The 23011-nt window shown below is 40.7% G+C and overlaps 4 protein-coding genes and 1 non-coding gene across 5 annotated transcripts; 4 read left to right on the forward strand and 1 right to left on the reverse strand.

Annotated features, from left to right (window-relative positions):
* Window positions 1–2501: 2501 nt before the first annotated feature.
* Window positions 2502–6618, forward strand: LOC116213774. Its single transcript, XM_031548830.1, has 3 exons — window positions 2502–4469; window positions 5112–5539; window positions 5924–6618. Exons 1-3 carry the CDS (start codon window positions 3581–3583, stop codon window positions 6557–6559), a joined length of 1953 nt encoding a protein of 650 aa, XP_031404690.1. The 5' UTR covers window positions 2502–3580; the 3' UTR covers window positions 6560–6618.
* An 860-nt stretch (window positions 6619–7478) lies between these two features.
* Window positions 7479–9295, forward strand: LOC116213776 (presenilin-like protein At2g29900). The gene is made up of 2 exons (XM_031548833.1): window positions 7479–7629; window positions 7746–9295. The coding sequence occupies exon 2, from the start codon at window positions 7876–7878 to the stop codon at window positions 9127–9129; it is 1254 nt and encodes a 417-aa protein (XP_031404693.1). The 5' UTR covers window positions 7479–7629; window positions 7746–7875; the 3' UTR covers window positions 9130–9295.
* Window positions 9296–9904: 609 nt separating this feature from the next.
* On the reverse strand, window positions 9905–13153 carry LOC116213775 (exocyst complex component EXO70E2-like). Its single transcript, XM_031548832.1, has one exon. It carries the CDS (start codon window positions 12087–12089, stop codon window positions 10155–10157), a length of 1935 nt encoding a protein of 644 aa, XP_031404692.1. The 5' UTR covers window positions 12090–13153; the 3' UTR covers window positions 9905–10154.
* Window positions 13154–19386: 6233 nt separating this feature from the next.
* LOC116215750 lies at window positions 19387–19489 on the forward strand. Its single transcript, XR_004158550.1, has one exon. It is a non-coding gene; the product is annotated as a U6 spliceosomal RNA (small nuclear RNA).
* Window positions 19490–20831: 1342 nt separating this feature from the next.
* Window positions 20832–22865, forward strand: LOC116213777. The gene is made up of 3 exons (XM_031548834.1): window positions 20832–21063; window positions 21438–22425; window positions 22567–22865. Exons 1-3 carry the CDS (start codon window positions 21003–21005, stop codon window positions 22775–22777), a joined length of 1260 nt encoding a protein of 419 aa, XP_031404694.1. The 5' UTR covers window positions 20832–21002; the 3' UTR covers window positions 22778–22865.
* Window positions 22866–23011: the final 146 nt, after the last annotated feature.

Consider the following 23011-nt stretch of genomic DNA (forward strand, 5'->3'; position numbering starts at 1 on the left):
ATGACAATGGATGAACTTATGCCTTTGGCTATACAAGTGTACACAGGATCCATCCAATGTGAGACAGGTACCGTGGGAATCGAATTTACATTGTGTTCTTGTTTGTCTCATGAGTTGCCTTACTAAACCAAAGAATCAGGAACCATAATTTTTCGAATTTTGGCAAAGCAACTATGCTGTTGTCGTTCTTGCTGCATCAGTGTAGTTGTTGCATGTGCTGAACCACGACCATTGTATCGGCTTAATAGAGTGGTTGATGGGATATCAGAAAATAGGAAAAGCAGGAAGAAACAATGGACTAAGATTGCAGGTTCAGTACTTGGATGTGGTACAGATCTTGTTGGGGGTCCATTCAATCTCTTTTCAGCGCGCGCCATCCATTCTAGTCCCATAGTATCGGCAATTTATCTGCAGATAGTCTCTCGCAGCGCTCACATTTATTCAGACGATCGCGACGCGCATTTATTCATGTTGCTATTTGTTTCTTCGCAGGCCAAACAGTGATGCTGAAGTTGGTAAGTCCCTTTTGCGTGTCTCTGCCCCAAGGGTCTCATTAAATTTAACTTCTCATTGCTCCAAGTCCTTTTCATAATAATTGAATTTATAGTTGTTTTCCAATGATGTCTGTCATTAAATCTATCTATGTCAGCTCAACTAAAATCTAAGAGGTTCACCAATAAATTTTTTATAAAATTTTTGTATCTGTATCAGAGATGAAAGAAAAATCATGAGATGCGATGCAGTTAAGTAAATTGTGCTTCATGTTGGCGAATCTTAAAACTTCAAAATTCACTTAAAATACCTTGCGATTAAAATCAAGCTGATGTTGAGCTAGAAAAATAAATCAAAAAAAAAATGTATATCGAAAAGAATTAAATAGCAGGGAATGCCATTTAAAAATTTGAAAGAACGTTTTTCTTTTTCTTTTTCTTTTTTAAATAATTTTCCTTATAAAACCAATGAGCCATTTCCCATTGGAGTGATTTGAAATTGAAGTCCCAAGTCTCATCCTGGTTTTTCTGATCCAATTGTCCAGCTGGTGACATACTAACTAAATTGAAAGACTTATGATGAGAACTATTTGCTTTAAGAAACAAAATAAAATAAAATATCACCCAAAAGCCAATGTAATAATAGTCAACACCAGAAAAGGTTAACTTGGCCCAACCTTATAAGGAAAAGTCTTAACAGGTTCAGCTGGTTAGGCAGTAACAATTGCTCTTAATTGAATTTCCGCCATGCTCGTAAATGTGAGTTCTCATATTCATCTAACGAGTACTGCTTACATTATATATCTAATGAGTTTAACATTTTCACATATCGAAAACATAGAATTTGTGCCATTGCGATTGTCATGTTGGTGAAATATCGATTATTCATGTCTCTTTGGCCCCATAAGACCACCCGAAACATCGTAATATGTAAGTTTGTTCTTGTCAAGGGGCGGTTATATCCAAGGCTTCATGAAAAGCATGCCTTACTTTTCCTTTGCCCCCCATTTTTCTCCCCCTCCTAATAAGTTTTGTGCAGATATTTTTTTTTAATTATATAACGCATTCACGGATCCAGTACAAGAATAACGAAAGTAAAATAAATGAGCACGAAAAATTTCATCAGCAAAAAATCAATGAATTTCAAATCCGTGGCTTACGTCGGTATTTAGGTCTCATTCCTAGCTTATAAGAGCGTAGGAAGGAGCAAGAAGAGAAAGGGCCAAAACTCCATAAAAATCTTCTGTCGTTCATTTGGAAAAATATCTCTAGGCAAAAATGTATCCCATGTTGACATAGAGAAAGAATGATCCAATTATTATTGCTTTAAATTTATTCCCAAAGAAACATTTTGGTATTTGTTCAATGATCTTACATTGATTTCTATGTTCTGTCATAAAAATTCTTAAATGATCATATATTTGTCATGTAACACGAAAAAACATCAATATTGCATAGAATAGGGGAATGAGTGTTAATTAATTAACTAATTGTCAGGATTATTCTTAATTCGAAAAATCTTATGAGTTCTTCTTCACCACATTAATCTGAGTTATGATTATTTAGAATTTTCTCATTTACTCATTGCCGATGTAAGCCAACATCCAACTGGATATTTGCTTATGAAATGTAATATGTATATGGAATCTAATATGTAAATGATACCGAAAATTGTCCATGACATTAGAATAATATGGGTTCAATGACTGATAATTTATGTTGCGTTTGGTTTCATAGTAGAATTTTAAAATTAGATTTTAATTTTGAAAAAGAGTGGTATAAATGAGATTCACCCTTTGACTTTGTATGAATTATGTTATTTTATTGTGGAAAAAAATGATATAAATAGAATTCACTCTTTGATTTTATATGATTTATTTTATTTTATTATAAAATAAAATAAAATTAAAATTGTGATTCTAAAATAATACTATAAAATCACGCGAGGCTTTAGTTTTCCTCGTATTAATTAATTTTGCATTTTTAAGAAAATTCTTCATTTCTTTGTCTTCCATTACCGTACGGAAACACAGAGATCCTGTCTTGTTTTCCAACCGTTCAGCCGCAGAGGATAAGTGGCAACCACCATGAACATGAACCCTTGAGAGCTTCACCCACCCAATTTTTTTCCATCAACCGCCTGCAGAATCACCCAAGCGTGTCGCCATTTTCAAACCCCCATCATCAATTACTCATTAATTATTCCATATTTATTAATTTATTATTTTCAGTATTCGCTTTTATGCTCTTCCCTTTCAAGAGATCGTCCTTCGACTTCGGGCGGGCAGTACAACCTCTGCGATTGTGCGTATCCCCTTCGAAAGCTGCGTCTCCACTCACTCGACAGACCAAACATTCCCATAAAAGTTGGCTCCTTTTTCTGTCATTCCCGCCATTGATAAGGGGGTAAGCGATTGGTTCTTGAGCTCCTGTTCGTCCTGTCGGCTTCGTCAATGGTGGTTCCGGATGGGTTCGTATGATTTATGGCTTCGACATCATCTGGGTCTGTTCTAAGATGGGTGTTGGTCGGATTTCGTATAAATGCTGAGGGAATGGCTCTGTTTCGGTGATGGATTAGGAGGTTCGTGTGGGTCTCTTGACTGTGTGGAGGGCTTGATAAGTTCCTTAAGTTATTGCTGGACATAGATTTGTTCTTTCGGGTATCATTTTGGGGAGCTTTGCCTGAAATTTGGATTTTTATGTCTCTGCTGCAACGGAATGAAGCCTCTGGATGTTTACGTTGTTGTCAACTCATTTCTGTGATTTGGGGAGTTTGGTTCGTATGTGGAACTGAGTTTGTGTTGGTTTCTCATTTGCTGCCCTGGTAATGTCCTTCTGTCGTATTACTGAAAACCAATAAAATCACGGGAGTTTGGAGCTGGGGTGGCATCTCGGGGGTTCTAGGGTACTCCCTTGATTCATTTCAGAAAGGGATAGGATTCGGTCCCATTGGGTTTGCAGGGTTTCTAGCAGTTTATGTTTACAGAATGTATTGGCCTTGGTTGCTTCATGTTGAGAAGTAGCGCCAATCGGAAACCAGTCTGGTGGAAATTCCGCTAGCTTTCGTCATTGTTGAAGGGATATCAGAAATGGATTTCTGGGTGTTTGTAGCAGCTGCTGGTGCTGGATGCTTAGCAAAGCGCTTACAAAGCACCTCGATGTATAAGGATGGTTTGTCAAAGCTATCTTATGAAGCTTCCTCTTCTGGAGATCATGAATTACATAACTATCCGGCCCGCAGGTTGGCGCATAGAAATAAACTAGAAAAAGATGCTTCTAAGAATGTCTTGAACGAGCAAATCTTTGATATTTCTCACTCCAATTGTAGTCCAGCTGCAGATTGGGGTTCTCCCTCCGGAATAGATGATCAAACAAGCGCGAGGGACTTGCGAGAATGCAACGAATCTTCTGGAGCAAGTTTACCTGCAGATTTTCCGATGGAACAAACTGAAACAGGGGATGAGAATAGGATCAATAACGATAGCAATAACTGTGACAGCTCAGAAGTTTTTTCAGCTGAACCGGCAGGTGGGGGAATGGCCACTTTTCATGGCTATGCCAAACATGGACGTTGCCTTAGGAGTAGATATCTCCAGGAAATATATCTTAAACCTCAAAGTTCGCTTGAAAGTTGCCTCATGGCTCAGTTATACAATCATCATGCTGAAATGGTGGATTTTTCTCACCATCCCCTTACACCAGCAACCTCTCTGAATATAAGACCCTTGCTTGTCCCTGATGAGAGCAGCAGAATCAGTAGACTCGCCGATCCTTCTTCACGGCAAGCAGGAGCTGAGGTAAAGAAATCACATAAAAAGGTCTACCCTGATAGAAGGAGAGCTGTGCTCGGTGTTCCTCCACTACCAACAGTTGGCTGTTCTAAAATGCCAAAGCAAGTCCACAATAGGAGTGGAAAGGGAAAGGATTTGGTTGGCTCGAGCAGAATGACCAATGGGAAGAAGATTCATTCTCGAAATGGTATTATTCTAATCTTACAATTACTTTTACTTTAGGCTCTATCAATCTCTTTTGTTATCATATATCGGTGAATTAACTCTTACCCAAAAAAATTAGCGAATTATCTCTTTTGATTTGTGCCATTTTTGTTATTGGCCTAGGACTTATTTGCTCTCGGATCTCAGAGGATCATAGGATTGCCTTCTTTCCTTTTATATAGGGTAAACTAATTGACATGCTCTTTGGATTCTAAATTCATGCCGTTTTCCCCAAGAAGCTGGGGAAAGGAAAGCTTTAGTGTCAATTTCCTGAAGGGTAGCTAAATTATATCAGTTGAGTTTAGTTTCACTGGGGAAGGAGTCCAGGGTAATACATGATAGATATTCATATCCCCCATCTGGGAAAATTTAAACTGCAAATTCTCTCTCTCTCTCTCTCTCTCTCTCATAATCATGATTGCATTTCAGATTGGAATAGTTTGTTTTGTACCTGTTACGGACTCGCAAAGTATTAAGTTCCCTGTCACATGTTTCATGGCTTGATCATTATTCCGATTTCCATTGCTGTAGAATACATATGGCTGATCCTCTTGATTCAAACCTACATGAGTTTATATTTTCTTGGTATAGCAAATTCTGTGCCTTAACTTCTTAAACTGATCAGGGACACCAGCTGGGACCACGTTGCTCTGCTTTGGGATTTCTCTCGGCATCATATTTTCTGTTGTAGCAAATAAGAAAGAAGTAGACAAGCTGAAGGAGTTGTTGAAGCAGACAGAAAACTTGGTTCAGGACCTACAGGAGGAGCTTGAGATGAGGGATTCGATGACAGTGAAGGAGCTAGCAAGTGAGAATTATGAATCTCTAGATACTCGTAACAATTCTATTCATGGTACTGCCCCAAGCATTTTTTCCCCTGAGCATTGTATCGAAAATCCAAACATGTACAACGGTAAAGCATCTTATATTGAGACGGCAGGCAAGAGTCCCGATTCTATGACTAGGATTGAAGCCGAGCTGGAAGCAGAACTCGAAAGGCTGGGGCTTAACCTTAAGGCTGCTAACTTGGGAAGGAAATTGTCTGATGCTGAGGTAATTAATTGCAGTTTATGGAAGCTCATGTATTTTATAGCAGAAAATTTTATGTAACGCCTTCGGTCTAGGACATGAGAACTCCTTTCTATCACTTGTGTCTTGGTTATATTTTCTAATATGTTTCACCATGGCTAGCATGAGAGAGCCCGTCGTTTATTTTTATATTTTATTTATGCTTTTTCATGTTTAATATTGCCGAATATCAGCTACTTGATTCTTTTCTTCTTTTTCTTACTTCTCATTTTCCTCCCCCACAATCATTTCTTAAAGCAAGAAACGGGCTCTGCTTTTCTGAGACTTTGTATTTTTCTTGCCAATTGTTAGTTTGGAGCTACCATTATTCGCTCCATCGTGTTTATGCCATTTTTCATTCCTTTGCAGCTCGACCCCGACTTTGCTGCAGGTTTTGCTGGGGGTGAGTTCAGAGCTGAGGGAGATTTTTCCCTAAAAGATGCAAACTGTCAAGATTCGAGCAACACCTCCACCACTCACTCTGTAAACTATGCAGTTTCCCCCCGTGAGCTTAGCCTGCGGTTGCATGAGGTCATTCAGTCCAGGCTTGAAGGACGAATCGAAGAGCTTGAGTTAGCCCTCCAGAATAGCCAGAGGAAGGTTCAGCTTCTGGAATCATCGGCCTCCAAGAGTCGAAGGAGGAGTCCCCTGATCAAGGATCTTCAACTTCCGGATCCCCACCAATCGTTTCCCAAGCCTTTCGTGATGAGCTTGTCAGGGGAAGCTCTGACCGCTTACCGTGAAGCCTATGAGGAGCTGGTGAAGTTCGAGTCGGAGGAGGATGATTCTCCATCTGGTCTTTCCGAGGGACAACACCGAGAATTCTCAGAAACGGAGCAAAGCACGGCCCAGGAGATTGACCACGTGTATGCAGTTGGTTATGAGAGCAGCGATGCTGATGATGAGAAGGAGAAGTTATTGATTAAGCAAATTATTGAGAGGACCAAGAAAGGGTCTCCAGTTGTTGTGAATGCTTTGTTATCTATTGATGAAGTCGGCGAGTGAGAATTTTGTTAGTTCGATCTTATAATTTCAATAGAAGAATTTTAACCCTCTTCACCTTCTGGATAGTCCAAAGTCTACGCATTGCAATTAAGAGAAGCTCGAGGAAGGATTTACACAGCTCTTTGTCGAAATGGACTTCCTCGATGATCCTCCCTTCCAACTTCAGACATTCCTGCGGTATCCCGGCATGAAAGGATTAAAGATGTGACAGAATTGAGAATTTGGAGCTAAATTAGATCACTGCAGCAAAAAAATTTCGGTTTTCTTGCATTGGGAGCAATTAATCGGCCTCTTTTCATGTAGCCTTCATCGGCATTGTTCTTGCAATTTCCTTTGAATGGGCTATCCAAACCTTCACTTCCAGCTCCATGTTCATCGCCAGCAGCACCTCTTCTGTAATCACTCCACCTGGGTCCTGGAGAAGCTGTTCTACTACCCCAATAGACATCACTGTCGGCACGCAGCTGCTGCTCACCATCGATGTCGACATAGTTTTTGCCATCTCAGTCTCCAACACGATCACGCTAATTCTCTCTGCCTGAATAGCTATCACCTCCAAGGCCTCCGTTTGCTCCACTGCAGTAAGAAATAAGAATCACTGCCACCATAAACCGCTTTACTGCACCACGGCTACAACCACCACCTGGACCTGGAGGAAAACCAGGGCTGCCTATCAGTAACGTAATTGACCCTTCTGTCATCCCAAGTTTATTAATGGAAACATGATACCGAGGGCATCGGAACGCTTCATGTAAGAGAATTCCAATTCACCTTCCAGTCATTAATATAAGATGTAATGTTATTCATTATATTAAGCTTTTCTCACATTTGATCTTCCAGAACTCTTGAACCAGTTTTCCATGATACAACAATCAGTAGCGTGCAGTCTCTAATTTCTGTTTCTGCCGGTTTCATGGATAGGATGAGCATTCAAATTAATCACGCAGTTGTTCGATGAAGTCGGCCAAGTGTTCAAGAATTGGTGTAACATGGGAGGAAAATCTAAAGTTTAGGGTGCAAATTTGAATTGTGAGTTACAAATTGGTCACATCAAATGCAACTTTTTCAGGGTTAGTTTTACAAAATGCAACTTTCAGCGTGCAAAACATAATTTTCCATTTTTTCATTTTGGTCCTTCTTCTTCTTACCACAAGTTCGGCTGAAACGGGCAATGTTGCATTTGCAGCTATGGAGCAGTCGACGGTCAAAGGAGCTATCAGAAAGTAGCTACCTTTCCAATCGAGTGACCGGAGTCTCTATCAAATCTCACGGTCCGGCAACCAAGAACACGGATTGATCCGATTTTCCGGCACCCAATGGCCCAAAATCCAAGACCCAGAAGCAGCCTGCTCGATTCACTGGGCGAGGAAATCGTCAGGATCGTGACCCCCGTCTCAATCTGCATGTTCTTGGTCGTAATCCTCGTCTCGGTGTTGAATTCCTCGTCTTCCTCGTCCGGCTCGGTGACCTCAATCGCCACGATTGCGTACTCTGAGACCGACTCGGACTCCTCGTGGGACAAGTTCGTTGGCGCCCTCCTCAACTCCCTCGCCTTCGTGGCGGTCGTCACGGTGGTCACCTTCGTCCTCGTGCTGCTCTTCTACCTCAGGTGCACCAAGTTCCTTAAACTCTACATGGGATTCTCCGCCTTCATCGTACTCGGTTTCATGGGAGGTGAGGTGTCGCTGTTCTTGATTCAGGACTTCAGCATCCCAATTGACTGCATCGCATTCTTCCTGCTGCTGTTCAACTTTGCTGTCGTCGGGGTTTTGGCTGTTTTTATGTCGAAAATGGCGATCTTTGTCACGCAGGGTTACTTGGTTATCATTGGGATGTTGGTTGCTTATTGGTTCACTATGTTGCCGGAGTGGACCACTTGGGTTCTGCTTGTTGCCATGGCTTTGTATGATCTTGCCGCTGTTCTGCTGCCCGTCGGGCCGTTGAGGCTTTTGGTCGAGCTTGCAATATCGAGGGATGAAGATATCCCGGCTTTAGTTTATGAGGCTAGGCCGGTGACTCACCACGACTCAGGTAATAATGGCGGGAATCAGAGAAGGGTGTGGAGAGAGAGGAGTGAACCGGCAACTACTGAATCCGAGAATTCAGTCGATCGGCCAGCTACTGTCCCAAATTCTAATTCCATGCCGGACTCGCATCCTCATTCTGCTTCGGTTTCTGATAGAGAAACCTCGCTCTCTGCGCCCTTGCTTGAACGCAGGGCGAGCATCGAGTCTGAGAGGCGCAGGGAAGATGCTGCGTTGGGCGATAACTTGGCCCTTGAGGGAATGGGATTGGGATCCTCAGGCGCAATCAAACTGGGGCTCGGAGACTTTATCTTCTACAGCGTGTTAGTGGGCAGGGCGGCAATGTACGACTTCATGACAGTGTATGCTTGCTACCTTGCCATTATGGCGGGGCTCGGTGTCACGCTGATGCTGTTGGCCTTCTATCAGAAGGCTCTCCCTGCTCTTCCAGTATCGGTCTTGCTAGGTGTGTTGTTCTATATTCTGACTCGGTTCGTTCTAGAGATTTTCATTGTACAATTATCTTCAAACCTGTTGATGTTCTGAGACACGAATTCGTCTCGAAGTTGTACCATTAGCTTCCTGAATTGGTTTACTTGTATAATTTGTGGCGATGGTGAAGCACGCGTCAGATCATTGTGCTTCTTCACCAGATTCTTTTCCACTTTCAGTCTTCAGAATATATCTGATTCCTTCAGATTCATTAGAATAACATGACATCTTAGTTAAAGTTATATTATGAGAGATACCGGAGGTACACGGCCCGAATGGGGGACCTTGTTTTGAAGCAGATACCTGTGTATCCATCAAGACAGTGAATTGTGCAATTAATGCAATTGCAACTTGAAAGTCCTGAAGAAACTAGGAGCCATTGATGAGCCGGTGAGAAGATTACTTTTTTAAAAAAGAGAGGAAAAAAAAATAATAACTCATCTAGAAGATCGATTGGGGTCCATCTTCATATGTAACATGTGATTTATTAACCTGTGGATAAAGGAGTTGCCCGATAAAGTCATTTGGAATGTTCAGTGCACCGATCTTCCCATCTGCAAGTTTTGGAGGGTTCATTTTCGATCAGGATACGATTAAAGACGGAGGTAAAAGCGAGTCGTACCACAGCGACTGCTGCTCATCGGATAACCATGCGTTCTGTTGGAACACCTTTGGACTGAAGACGAAGTCTTGATCTTCTGGGTCTGTGTGCTTGGTCGGTCAGAGAATTCAAAAGTCTAGATTTACTTTGCTTCGAGGGCAAGAATTCAAGAACCTTATCAAATTCATTTACATAATGAAGGATCCAGTTTTGATCAAGAAGAGAATATGATGATAATGTCAAAGGATTACCATTTCATACTCATGAACAAGTGCAGACACAATTCTCGAAATTGCACTACTAACTCAGAGGACGGCCGATCATCTGAGGCAAAATCCTTAAGAGGGTAATTCACTCGAGATCGGTTAAACATTACAAGCCATTTACAATATCTATGACAATTATGAAAAATACAAAAATGGATACAAGAAAAAGAAAAAAAGACTACTGCAGCAAAGGGGTTGGAACTTTGACACCCTCATCTCCTCCGGGAAGAACGCAATGACCTCGATGATCCTGAGAAGAAATCCAGCACGAGTTTCTCCATGTCGTCGGCATTGTACTTGATGTACTTGTCCCCGATTTGTGCGGAGTTCTTCCCGAGGAAGCTGCGGTAGGCTTGAATGACTTTCTGGGAAGTCGAGATCTGGAGATCTTCCCGGAGCTCAGGGTCGGGAACGAGACATCCCGTTTGGCTCTTGTAGACCTCCTCGAAAGCCGCAACGAAGTTTTTGCATTTATCCCTTGGAGTAGACCTGTTGAATGGGTTCAGGTCGAGCCTCCTAGAGTCGTTGAGAAGAGAAAGAGCGGAACTCCAAGTGGCTCTTATGTAATCCGTCGCATGGTGCTGGAAAGTCCCGATCTGCTTCCGGATCCACTCGTCACCAAAGTATTGCCTGAGATCGGAATCCTTGATCTTCTTAACCATGTAATGGATGTTATTCATCAAAAATATGTGCTGCAAGGACTCGTCCTTCAAGAGCTTGGATCTGTTCTCGAGGTTGGCCTCTAAAATGGACGCAAGTAATCGGGCATGCCGAGCCAATGGACAAGAACTATACGAGGAATCTTCTGCCCCTTTCTCTGTTTCAGGGGAAGGATCCATTCCATCTTCTTCTGGATTGCGGAGAAGCAGATCGAGCGTCTCCCTGTACGCAGTGAAGGTCTTGATGTAGTTCATCGCATAGTTCGTGAAAGGGTGAACACCACTAGAAAAGGCTTTCCTTGGCTGGTCGGAGGCAATGCAGTTCCTGAACTCGGAAAATGCTCCTTTCACATAATTTCCCAATCGTGCGAGGAGCTCATGAAACTCAGTTCTAATGAAAGACCCGGCATCCTCTATGAAAAGAGTATCAATATCAAAAAGAAGATCAGCAAGAACCTCATACATGTCAAGGACTCTGAACAGCCTCTCGGGCTGTCGAGGTCCCATGGCAACAGCTTCACCAAAGTTCAAGAACAGCAACATTGCAGCCCCCGCGATCTCGATGAAAGTACAACTCAAACTGACTGGCCCGAGCTCTCCTAAGATCTGATTACAGAGCCACTTCTCACTTCTCAGATAGACCCGAATAATGATCCTCAGTGCCCAGACCCATTTCTTGATCTCACAGCTCAAGGCCTTCCAATCCATTTTCATGGCATCTTCAAAGGTCAACTGCTCCATCCCGAGGATGACCAAGTACTCGTCTAACGCATCCTTCCGGGCACCAACAAAAGCCCGACAAAATTCCTTATCGTGCTTCGACGCAGACATCACATCAGCAATCGACTTAATAGCAGATATCACTTCAGGCCGAACCAAATCGACCAGGCACTGCTCAGAAGAACTGCCAGAATTATCTCCACGAGAGACAGACTCCATCGCTTCGTCCTCAGCAGACACAAATGACTCGTCATACACGACATCTTCCACACAAGAACGGAAGGACATGTACTCGGGTTCATAGCATTGCTTGTGTTGAATGAGAATGTGAATCAGCTCTTCCTCGAGCTTGGACATAGCTATCTGCAAGATACAATGAGCTCGAAGACAGAGTTCCCTCGGCTTCCCACCACTTGGGACAGGAAGGCCTCCAATAGCTACAACTATCTTCTGAATCTCCCTAACAGAATTGAGATACTCGGATGCTTGCGCAAGCCCAGAATCCCATATCATCCCCTCATGTGATTCCCACCTCATAATTATCCCCTCAGAATGCCTGATTTGCTCTTCCATATCCATTAGCATTCCTCCACCGCTTTCACCAAGTATCATCTCGTTAGGCAGGTAAGAATTGAGATCGGAGAGAACCTTTCTGTTATCATCAGTCAGATTCCTGCACGCCTTCAGCGCCATCAGAATGTGCTGAGCTGCAGCTGCTATGTGATGCTGCACTTCATGGTTCGTGATGGTAAATCCACAGTCCCCCATTTCGATGAGTTGTGATTGAGACACGAAATTAAGAAGAGAAAGATATCAACCGTCAACCCTCAAGCCAAAACCTTCTCCCTGTGGTATCTACTCCAAAGAACTTCTCTCACTCCATCGCCAAACCCGAGAACACTTAATAAGTGCAGTTTGATCAAGCATGAATTGGCCTCATATGGCGAGGCAAAACCCGAATATAGTAGTTAAAACATGGAAACCACCACGCAGAGGGGCTCCAGTCCACAGCAGGAGGAATCTAGTGTGAAAGAATGAAGACGGTGGATGCTGGACTATCAGAAACAACTTTGAAGGTCGAGGGACAGGAAGCTCTGACTCAGGGAGGGATATGAAAGAAAAATCTTCCGACAATTCGATAACACAGGCTGCTCAATATGAACAATCAAAAGAACGCTCAAACAAACAACATGGTTGGGACCTTCGACCCGAGAACCCGAAGCTTCAAGAAGAAGCAGATGAGATCAACAAAGGCCATCTAGGACAGAAACTGGACATGTTGTTGAACTGACCCGACATGATTATAAGATAAACTCAGTGGCTGAATCCTCACAATGATCTCATCGCTGCATCAAACTTCCACGCACAATTAGCCCTCTAACGACAACAAAGCTCAGGAAAAACAACCTCGGAAACCACAAACTACAACGATCACAGACCAGAGCCGAACAAAGCAAATAATCAGTTTTGAGCCGAAGTGGAGCATAGAAATTCAAGACAAGCATAGGTGGTCAAAACAAGGAGATTGAGTGAGTGATTTTTCCAAGAGGGTAGGACAACAACGCGTTAATGGCTTCGACAGCGACGTCCTTCACATGGAAAAAAAAAAAAAAAAAAAAGAGAAGTCGGGGGAAATTCAAGCAGGGGCTGAGCACCGAAATTGATTTACAGAAAGGTGAAGTGAACCTCAAGCTTCCCGTGAGTGAAAGATTTTGTTCTCTGTCTCTGAAAATCCTCTGGGTCGATCGATTGATCACAGCTAGAGAGTCAGAGACGCATAGAGAGAGAACAGAGGAAGAGATACAGAGAGAGAGAGAGAGAGGATTTTAACTTTTGACTCTGTATATAGCCAAGTTTGGTCTTTTTCTTCCCTCCACTGCCGTTTGACCATATGGCCAATCAGACACACCCGCGTGGACCTTTATGGCTTGCTTTCGAAGCTAGAAAAAAAGTGAAAAACATAAAACTGGTTATGATTAGACCAACCTGAATTAATTTAAGCGATTCGATATTCATTTTTCTAAAATAAGGTCTTTTATCGAGTATTATGAATATAAAAATTCATACCGGAGGCTCCAACAATATCATCAAGAAAAGCCCTTCGAGTCCCGTCGGGAATGTAGCACATGATTCCCAAGTTGCAGTTTAATAACGTTTATAAGTAACCAGTCTACACAAGAGTTCTTATCTTATAAGTGGGATGATATGAACGATTAAGTTGAGAGAGCTCGTCTCACGTGAAAAAATTAAAGAGAAATTTATTGATTTATAAGATATTGGATACCATAATTTATTGACTCGAGTTTTTTGGTTTGCGATGATCCAATATCTTATAAGTACAGTGAAAATTTTACATAATATCGTAGTGGGTTAGGTTTTCGCACGCTCATGTGAGGACTTATACAACGTCAAATTCGAGTGTGGAACTCGTGATTAGTGATCCTATTTTGTCCATTTCAAAATGACACGATCGAGACACATGACCTTCCTCTGTCAATATCAACAACACCATTAACAATAGTGGGCAAAACGATTGTTTTTAAAATTTTTAGTTTCAAAGTGATACAACCACTTATCACAAAAATAATAATGATAATAATAACACATTCGAGACACATGACCTTCCTTAGTCAATATCAACAACGCCATTAACAATAGTAGGCAAAATGATTATTTTTAAAATTTTTAACTTCAAAGTATACAACTACATATCACCAAAAAAAAATAGTGATAACTAAAACCTTGAGCAAAGTGACATTAAAATAAGGTGCAGCGCAATAGCATACTCTCTCGCTTACTGATCTGGAGATCGTAGATTCGATACCTAGTGGGATTATCCGTGCTCCTTTTTAAATTATTTAGAATTTTTTTTCATTGTACTATATATTAGATCTCCCTTATAACCGAAAAAAAAAAGTGACATCATGTGAAAATTTGAAGAAGTAAAGTGTTTTTTTTCCCCGAACTCGAGATGTTTCGAATTTGATTCTTTATAGGAACATAATATTTTCTCGAAAATAAGGATGAAATTATATTAGGTCTTTTATTGTATAAAAATACCAAAAGATCACTTCGAATTGTATAGAGCGTGAAGAGTTATCCCTTGAAACTTTGGTATTTGATCTCGTGTAATACCTATACTATCACAGATGGAAAAATGTTTTTTTTTTTTAATAAGTAATGTGACTTTCTCATTTATCAAAAACCCGGAAATACATTTACACTTATCCAAGGATAACCATTAATGACTCTATACAACAGAGCTCAAAAGACTATACAGCGAAGAGCTCGAAAGCATGGGCAAAAAAGGAAAATTTTAACTTTGCCTCTAGACTAAGAATGGAAGTAACTCTGATCCCCACCATGGCCAAAATTTGTCGAAGCAACGAAGGGGCTGAAATAGGCTTCTCTTGAAATATCTAGAGATTCCTCTTGCGTCAAATATGATATATATAACAAGTCCAGAGCAATCGGAGAATAATGGAATCGAGCTTTCTACCTTTAAGCAAACAACTAGTGATTTCGAGATTTTATTTCAGTTTCACAAAATTCACACTTCGGAACATTGATGAAGGCACCCCAGCTAAGCATCCTGCTCTTAGTGTTTAGCTTGCCATTGAGAGCCAACCAACGGATAAACGAAACACGAGGGATATGCCAACTAAACCATATTGCTTTCCACCACAACACTATAACCTCTTTTGAGTTTGAAAAATCCCAAGCATTTGAAGTAGAGAATTTACCATTTTCTGTCGCTGACCAGATAACAACGTCTTAATGATGCAACTGTAGATCAACTGCAAGTTTCTTGATTTCATCGGCTTGGACGTCAACAGGTCGAGGCCACGTCCAATTGCTCTCCTCCAATACTAATCTCAACTTGGCATTTCTACTAATAGCACGGAAGCACAACAAACCTCGTGTACAGAATTCAGGCAATGGCTATAAGCCAGGAGTCAAACCAGAAATAGACACTTTCACCCCGAGCCAATGGAATGCCTGATAAGGGGCCTAACCGAGTGCCTGATGTGCAGTATCTTCCTTCGTCCCTAAGAGCATCCATTAGGAATCTTCAGAGTCCATAAAACCCTAAATGTTTATTGGTCTAATTTTTCATTTTGTAAAATGTCCATTTAAAAATAACATGGTTAATTGAAATTCATTAAATGAGGGAAAATTTTAAGAATATGTACGTAATCGATCAATCAATTATAATATATAAAATCGAGGCATGGAATGTGGCTGCACTACCTAACAAAATTTTGAAACTCAGCTCCATGTAAAATGGACCTTTCGATTCTAATTCTATGTATATTTACTATATTTTATTTAGGATTCTATTCGATGAATTTTGATCAAATGTCCAAATTATTTGTATGCAATATTATTAAAACCGGACCGGACGCTAAACCGGTCGATGTATGGGTTCACGGGTTTATGGGTTCAATCGGGAGTTCGATGGGTCGGACCGCGCGTCTAATTAAATAATAAATGATACATATAAAATTAAGAAAGACTATGATATATTAAATATATGCACAATAATTCAAATAATTGAAATAATGAATGAAAGAAAGTTTTTTTATTGAAGTTGTTTATTCCTTTATTATGCTTAAAGAGATAAAGAATGATCAAAAGTAAACAAATATGGCTATTGCCTAAATGGCTAAGAGGCTAGGCATGTGGCTGTTAGGGAGGTTGAGGTCCTTGGTTTCAATCTCTGACTCTCTATGCATGCAATATTAATTTTTCAATAAAAGCAAACCCATAGAACCGGTCGGTTCGTATGGGTTTAATAAAAAAACCGTCCGGTCTAAAGGTGCCATTCGTCTAAAGGTGCAATTTTGATTTTTCAGAGAACCGGACTGGACAAGGTGCTGGTTCCCGATCAAACCGGTCGAACCTATCGGTCCGATCCGATTCTGATAACAATGTTTGTATGTGATAATATATAATAAAGGAATTTTTTGGAAATCTAAATGCTTTCTCGATAATTGAAAATAACTCCTCGATACATGTGATTTTTTTTTCTAATTCAATGTACCATGTATCCTATAAATCGAAGACACACAAATTTATTTTGCACATCACATATCCACCCATTATAGTTTTTCTTACACCCTAGCCCCTACACAATATTTATTCTGTATATACATGTATATGATCTGCACTTTCATAATATTAGAGTAAGTATTTATTTGTTATTATATTTTCTTTTTTAAATTTCACTCGCAATAGATAGTGTTTATTCAGTTTATTTGCTAGGAATATATAGTTTTTAATATACTTTCTTTTTCAATCATAATTGATCCATATATTATATGTGTTGCTTACCTATTTTTGTTGCAAAAGAATTGATAAAACATTATCATGCAACACGCAGGTATTAACTAGTTTCATTTTATTTTTTAACCACCAACTCATAATTCATTGGAGATTTATTCGGTCCAGTCTATCGTCCCGAAATAAACATCGTACGTCGACCGCAAAATACAATATAGTCGATTGGAGCTAAGAGTTTTAAAGTGCAGTCGACTATGTGCACTTTAGCAGTCGATTATGTTTATTTTGGCCCTCGGACGGGTAAAGGCTGGGAGCCGATAAGCTCCCTAATTCATCATATAATTCTCTCTTTTCCTTCTCTCTTCTCTTTTTATACGTTCCGTCTTACCCACAATCAATCTACTCTATCCTCACTACACAAATATATACCATCTTTTTTCCTAAATATATTTTTACTATAAACCTTCGAAATTTATGATGTAGACAAAGTTGATATAATTTTCATTTTGCATTTAGTGCAGATCACACTTTAATGAGATTATAAGTCTCAATTCTAAGCTCAATAATCATATTAATTGATCATATCTTCGGGAGGTAAGGCACGCTATCAGTGAATATAACACGGCATATTAATTACAAGGCATGCAAGCTCGTATAATTCGACACCTTTCTTTCCTCTTTTCCTTTTTTGTGCTATAGAACGGATGCATGTCAACTTAATTTTGGCAGCTCATGAGCAATAATTTGGTGCTTTTAACATCTTGGTGTAGAATGGATTGCAACCATCTTCCATAGTTTATTCGATAGGGATATTGCAGTAAGAGCACACACGACATTATAGTAGATGGTATTACCGATATTGCATTGTGATGGTACCATGGGCGCTCCGGCACGAGCAGCAATATTATTTGGAGAAACATGGACGATAATGTAGCTAGGCATGATTTGGCAAAGCAATCAAACCAATATTCAACAATAGTTAATGCACTCAAGCTTCCATCGATATACTTCTAGCAAATTTCAGCTGTGTTCCACGATCGACCCGCAAAACATAGCCAGAGGAGACTAGAGACTAGAAATTGACTAACTTTTGCAGGTTAAAAGAACATTGACTCGGGGAGTTGTCCTATAATAACTTCGGTGGGTAAAATAACTAATGAAAAATGAACTTATTTAGTGCAGTAACATATTCATTAAGAAGAAGTTTGTATTCGTAACATTGGGAGGATATCTCAATTCACCTTTTTCCCCCCTTTTGTTTTCTATTACAAAAACGAGATCCATAGCCTGAAGCAAAATAGATGGGGAGAAGAAATAAAAAAAAAAAAAAAGAAGACCAACTGATGAAAATCAATTTTAAAACATTTTAATCCCCTATCGAGGATAATGTTAATATACTAAACTATCTTTCTCCAATTTCATTTCCCTTTATTGTTTTTGTCATTAAATTTATTAACCTTCCATTTATTAAAAAGAAAAATGATGAGACCGACTTTGCTACTGTACTCCTTTTACTAATTGTGGCTTCATTCGTTGTTTTTCTTTGTTCTTCTTCTTTCTATAATGATGGGGTGTCTAGACTTGTCGGATTAATCTAAAGTCCACGTAAATACCTTGTAATCCTACAAAATAAGACAATTCGGACACACATGTCTACAGATGGCATGATAAAGAGTATTCCTTCCCTTACACTCTCTCCCTTGCATGATTTCTACGATAACGATAATTTGAATTCGAAATTCCACTAAAGAAATTCCGCTAGTTTACCATCAGGCTAATCCGATCCATTTTAATATGGCTTTATTTCCATTTTCCTCCACACATAAAGCGTGATTATGACGAGTCTCACAACCAATAACATAATGCGTAATTGATTCTCATGTTGTTTACATATCGTTTTCTATCCCTTTCATGGGGGGACAGTTTTGTTTAATAGATTAGTCGAAGATGTACTTGGACTAGCTAGGAGAAATTGTGTGGGGGACAAGGTTGCTTGGGACCAAAAATGACGATGCTAAAAAACGCGTTGGAAAAAAAAAATAGAATTAATTGACTGAGAAAAACGAGGAAATTAATCGCGAAAGATTAAATGAATGTAACATTCTTTAATTATATATCAATATATTAATAACTCGTTTAATTAATTAATTATTTATTTATTTGTGTGGCATTTGGCGCTTGTTAGGGTTTGGGTGAATGCTTGTTTGACCAGAAGAGAATACGCCTAAAGTTAAACTGCTAGGAAAGTGAGTGAGCATATCCAACTTAGGCGTGAGTATATCTTTACGAATCTCCCGACTCGATAGCGCGTGCATACCTAAAACAAATATAACTAATCGACGAAGGATGGTCTAATACGACTAATAATCGACGAAACCAATGACTAGACATAATGTTTTCTCTGTCTTGAGCCTTCAGGTAGGAGATCATTAGAGTAGTTTAAACTTAATTATAATTAACTACTTCTGAAGTGAGGTTTCTAAAAGAATTGTCGATAATTCCTGATGGTAACATTCTTACTGTGTTATTAAGTATGAATGTCAATGCCCATCAGAACAAGGCGAATATTGTGCTAAGTAACCTTACTCGTAGAGAAGTTACATTCGCTTACAAAAGGCAATGTGAAGTGGTCCCTTCCTACTTTGGAATCTATCAAGGTTTGGTTTAGGATGGGCCAAAGTCGACAAGTGGGCCTTATTATATTACATTGTCATAAATCCCATATCGGAAAAATATGGTCGTAAGGACTAGTTTATAAAGCGCAAGAGGAAGGACTACTACTGTCTCTTCGGAGACATCTGATAAAATTGGAACGATACAGAGAAGATTAGCATGGCCCCTGCGCAAGGATGACACGCACAAATCGAGAAATGGTCCAAATTTTTTTTATCATTTCATTTCTTTTTTTTTTATAATAACTAAAGCAAAATTTTAAGAAAGTGTTTCTATAACAAAGTTTTGTCATATCATTTTTTATTTTATAATAACAAATACAATATTTTAAAAAGGTGTTTCTTAACAAAGTTTTGTCATTTCATTTTTTTTTTTACAATAACTAATACAAAATTTTAAGAAAGTGTTTCTTTAACAAATATTATCAAGACATCACACGCATTGAAATTTGCATAAGGCTAATTGATATACCAAAGGCAAGATGCAATGTTATCTCGATATAGAATCTTTACATTTAAAACCCAAGTAGTTTTCAATTATCCGAAACTTGCTTTTAAAATGCGCGATGAGTTAAAATTCAAATTCTAAAAGATTATCACTACTCTTGACTAAATATATATGCAACTCAGTCATAGTTTTCGTATTATCTTTTTTTTTTTCCCCAATCAACTTGTTTGTGAATAGCAGCCTAGTCATCATTGTTTATCCATGTTTGTAATATAACTAAGGGCATACTCTTTAGTCACATGTTCATAAATTTACCCTGGATCATTCCGATAATACTTTCGACTGAGGGACAAATGCTCTTGCGCTGCAGCTCAACAGGGCAGGTCAGGGACTCGAGATGGGTCTATTGGACTGGGCCTAACATCCCATCTGACTTGCAGTCGGACATGTAAGGGAAATAAATCACGAAGATACACCGAGTCAAGAAGGCATATCATCTTCGGATTCCTCTCCACCAAATCCCGACTAATTAGGAAATATTATTATGTAGATATGGCTGTTATAACAGCTTGATACCTTCCCATTGTATAGCACTGCATACTCAATATATGTATCCGTGAATATACAGTAATGAAGTAGGTGAAGGGATCCTCCAAAATCTTTGTCTTCTATCGTCCTCTTGGACATGAAAGAGCCGATGCTTGATATTTTTTAACAAACTCATTAGGATGTTTCGTTATCTCTAAAAAACACGAGCATCACAATACCTGTGTAAACAGAAAATAATACCAAATTAGGTTAAAAGAAAGTAAAGGAGAAAAAAAAAAAACCTGAACCGACAGAAAATCCGAAAATTTATTGTAGTAATGTGCCGGAAAAACCGAAAACAAAACAGAAAAGAAGGCCGCAGGTGAACCAATGGGGTCTCTCCACGTCATCACCCGGTTAGATTTCCCGAGCAAAGTTAGTTAAGTTAGTTAGTATATGGCGCGCACGGAGATGCAGATGAGCATAGCTCTCTCCCTCTCTCTCTCTCCTTCTTCCTTTAAGAAGCCTTACCCGAAACATTCGCCTCATCAATCAAATCACTCTCTCTCTCTCCCCCTCTCTGCCATTCTCTAATCTCTCTCTCTCTCTCCGTCTCGTCCCAAATCCTTATCGCTTTTGTTGCCTCGAGACCGTATGCATTTCTTCCCACCGCCCTTCTGCTGCTGCTAGTCCGATCCATTGCCGCCTTCTGGCGGAACTGACCCATTTCGGTACCTCCTCTGCCTGGCAATGATTCCGTCAGGCACTGGAATCCGTCCGGATGGTTCTCTCACTGCAAGCACTGATCCTCGTAAGTTTCCTCCGTTTCGAGACTCGGTTCTTTTAATTGTGCCCATAGTAGAAATTGAAAATTGCTCAAATCGTACGAGCGAGAACAATGCTTGCCGGTTGTTTGACTTTCATGATAGTTTCGTGATCGCAAGCTTGCTTCATGGATGATGATGTCTGCAGATAATGCACTGTGATTTTATTGTGTGATTTCTGATAATTAAGTTGCGAGCGGCGATTGATGTTATCGGGTGTACAAGCAAGTTGGAAAATGTGCTGATGTTTCCTTGAATTCATCGCGAGAGATTTCATTGTATTCGGGAATTTTAGGAAAGTCGGGATGATGTTAATTGTTGTCGAGTTGTTCGGCGTCAGTAATCCTTATAATTATTGTAGATATGGAAGCCGGAACTGGCGGGAGCACTAGCGATGCGTTGAAGGAAGCTCCGCCTTTGGCTTCCGACAAAGATGAGAATGATCACTTTGTGAGGTTAAGCTCTTCCTCGGAATCCTCCTGTTCGTCGTTCGACCCCTACCGTTTGGATGAACATGAGATCATGAATAGCTCGTCGGCCGTTAATGGTCACCCGAAACCCGAGAAGGCCTCCCACTCATCTTTTAGATATGATCATGAGGACGGTACTCCCAATTCCTCTTTGCTCGTGCCTGAGCATTCGGGCAACCAACTGGCGGAACCCTCAGTGGGGCGAACTTCAGATGGTTCACTGCACTCGAGCTCGAGCAGCGGGTCGATAATGCAGTGTCCTCAGGTTCAGGTGATGCAAAGGACCAGCGACTTGGATAGCGGTAGCCCTTCCCCGTATAGGATTCCCTCTTCGGTGTTTGCTAGGACCACGACTACCGCGCAGGAATGGAGCGTGACGTCGAACGAATCACTGTTCAGTATCCATACCGGAAACATGAGCTTCACAAAGGATATGTATTGGATGTACAAGTCTGGCGAGCTCGGCAGACCTGGAGACCCGATCATGTCCCCCTCAATGAAGGACTACTCGAGCAATCAGCCGCCGCCTCCATTAGTGGACTACACGAGCAATCAGCCATCACCTCCATTGGTTGACTACTCGAGCAATCAGCCCCTGCCTCCGTTAGTCGATAATCCCAGCAGCAGCCTACCGTCGTCAAAGCTGCCTAGCAACTCCATCGACATCTTCAAGACCAATGCGAACTTGTATGAGGGTCTGCGTGCAACCCCAGAGGCCGTCGAGACAATGAAGTCGGTACTAAGGGAAAACGCAGAAGCCGATCGCGAGAAAGAGCGATTGTCTCACGCAGAAGGGGCTTCTTGTCATTCTGCTACAGCTAGTCCCTCCCACCACTCCAGCGCAAGCGGGGCCAGCACAAAATCGTTTGCGTTTCCCATGTAAGCTCAATTTACTACATTTGATTAAGATTCCTCCAGCGAGTAACAAATTGCCGTGCCGTGCCGTGGCGGCATTATCTTCATGAAATTTTATATGGAGAGGCTGCCCGAGTCCTGACTGACCGTTTTGTTTGTGTGAAGACTGGGAGGCGACGGAGCGAAGAGCGGCTCTAGCAAGGTGGCTCCGGGTAGCATAAGGCAACACTCACAATCAGTGCGGCCGAATCTCGAGCCTCAGAGTCCCCAACCACAGACCCGTCAGGAGCGACAAACTGCCAAGGCGACGGCCCCCGTAGACACGGGCCAGACCCGATGGTTCTCTTGCTTCTCTTGTTGCTCCTTCTGTTCTTGAGCGTCGACCAAGACATCTCGTTTATATTATACACTGATGTGCAGGCTAGTCCTCGTCGTGCCATCATATATTACAACAGCTTCCTTTTTCTTCCGTGTTAAACGCAGGAGTTCTCATATCTTCTGCAGATCTCATCTCTTCTCTGTCAATCCTTTCAACTCGATAAGCAGAGCTTCGTATCTGCAGTTTCTCGATGAAGTTTGAGAAATGGCTCTAATGGACTGTTCCGTCAAA

Source organism: Punica granatum, chromosome 7 (assembly GCF_007655135.1).
Source record: "Punica granatum isolate Tunisia-2019 chromosome 7, ASM765513v2, whole genome shotgun sequence".
Classification (NCBI taxonomy): domain Eukaryota; kingdom Viridiplantae; phylum Streptophyta; class Magnoliopsida; order Myrtales; family Lythraceae; genus Punica; species Punica granatum.

Coding starts and splice junctions, on each gene's coding strand:
- LOC116213775 (XM_031548832.1), bottom strand. CDS start 12,089: ATGGGGGACTGTGGATTTACCATCACGAACCATGAAGTGCAGCATCAC.
- LOC116213776 (XM_031548833.1), top strand. CDS start 7,876: ATGGCCCAAAATCCAAGACCCAGAAGCAGCCTGCTCGATTCACTGGGC.
- LOC116213774 (XM_031548830.1), top strand. CDS start 3,581: ATGGATTTCTGGGTGTTTGTAGCAGCTGCTGGTGCTGGATGCTTAGCA. Junction 4,470..5,111: donor GAAGATTCATTCTCGAAATG/GTATTATTCTAA, acceptor TAAACTGATCAG/GGACACCAGCTGGGACCACG. Junction 5,540..5,923: donor GGAAATTGTCTGATGCTGAG/GTAATTAATTGC, acceptor ATTCCTTTGCAG/CTCGACCCCGACTTTGCTGC.
- LOC116213777 (XM_031548834.1), top strand. CDS start 21,003: ATGATTCCGTCAGGCACTGGAATCCGTCCGGATGGTTCTCTCACTGCA. Junction 21,064..21,437: donor CACTGCAAGCACTGATCCTC/GTAAGTTTCCTC, acceptor TAATTATTGTAG/ATATGGAAGCCGGAACTGGC. Junction 22,426..22,566: donor AAATCGTTTGCGTTTCCCAT/GTAAGCTCAATT, acceptor GTTTGTGTGAAG/ACTGGGAGGCGACGGAGCGA.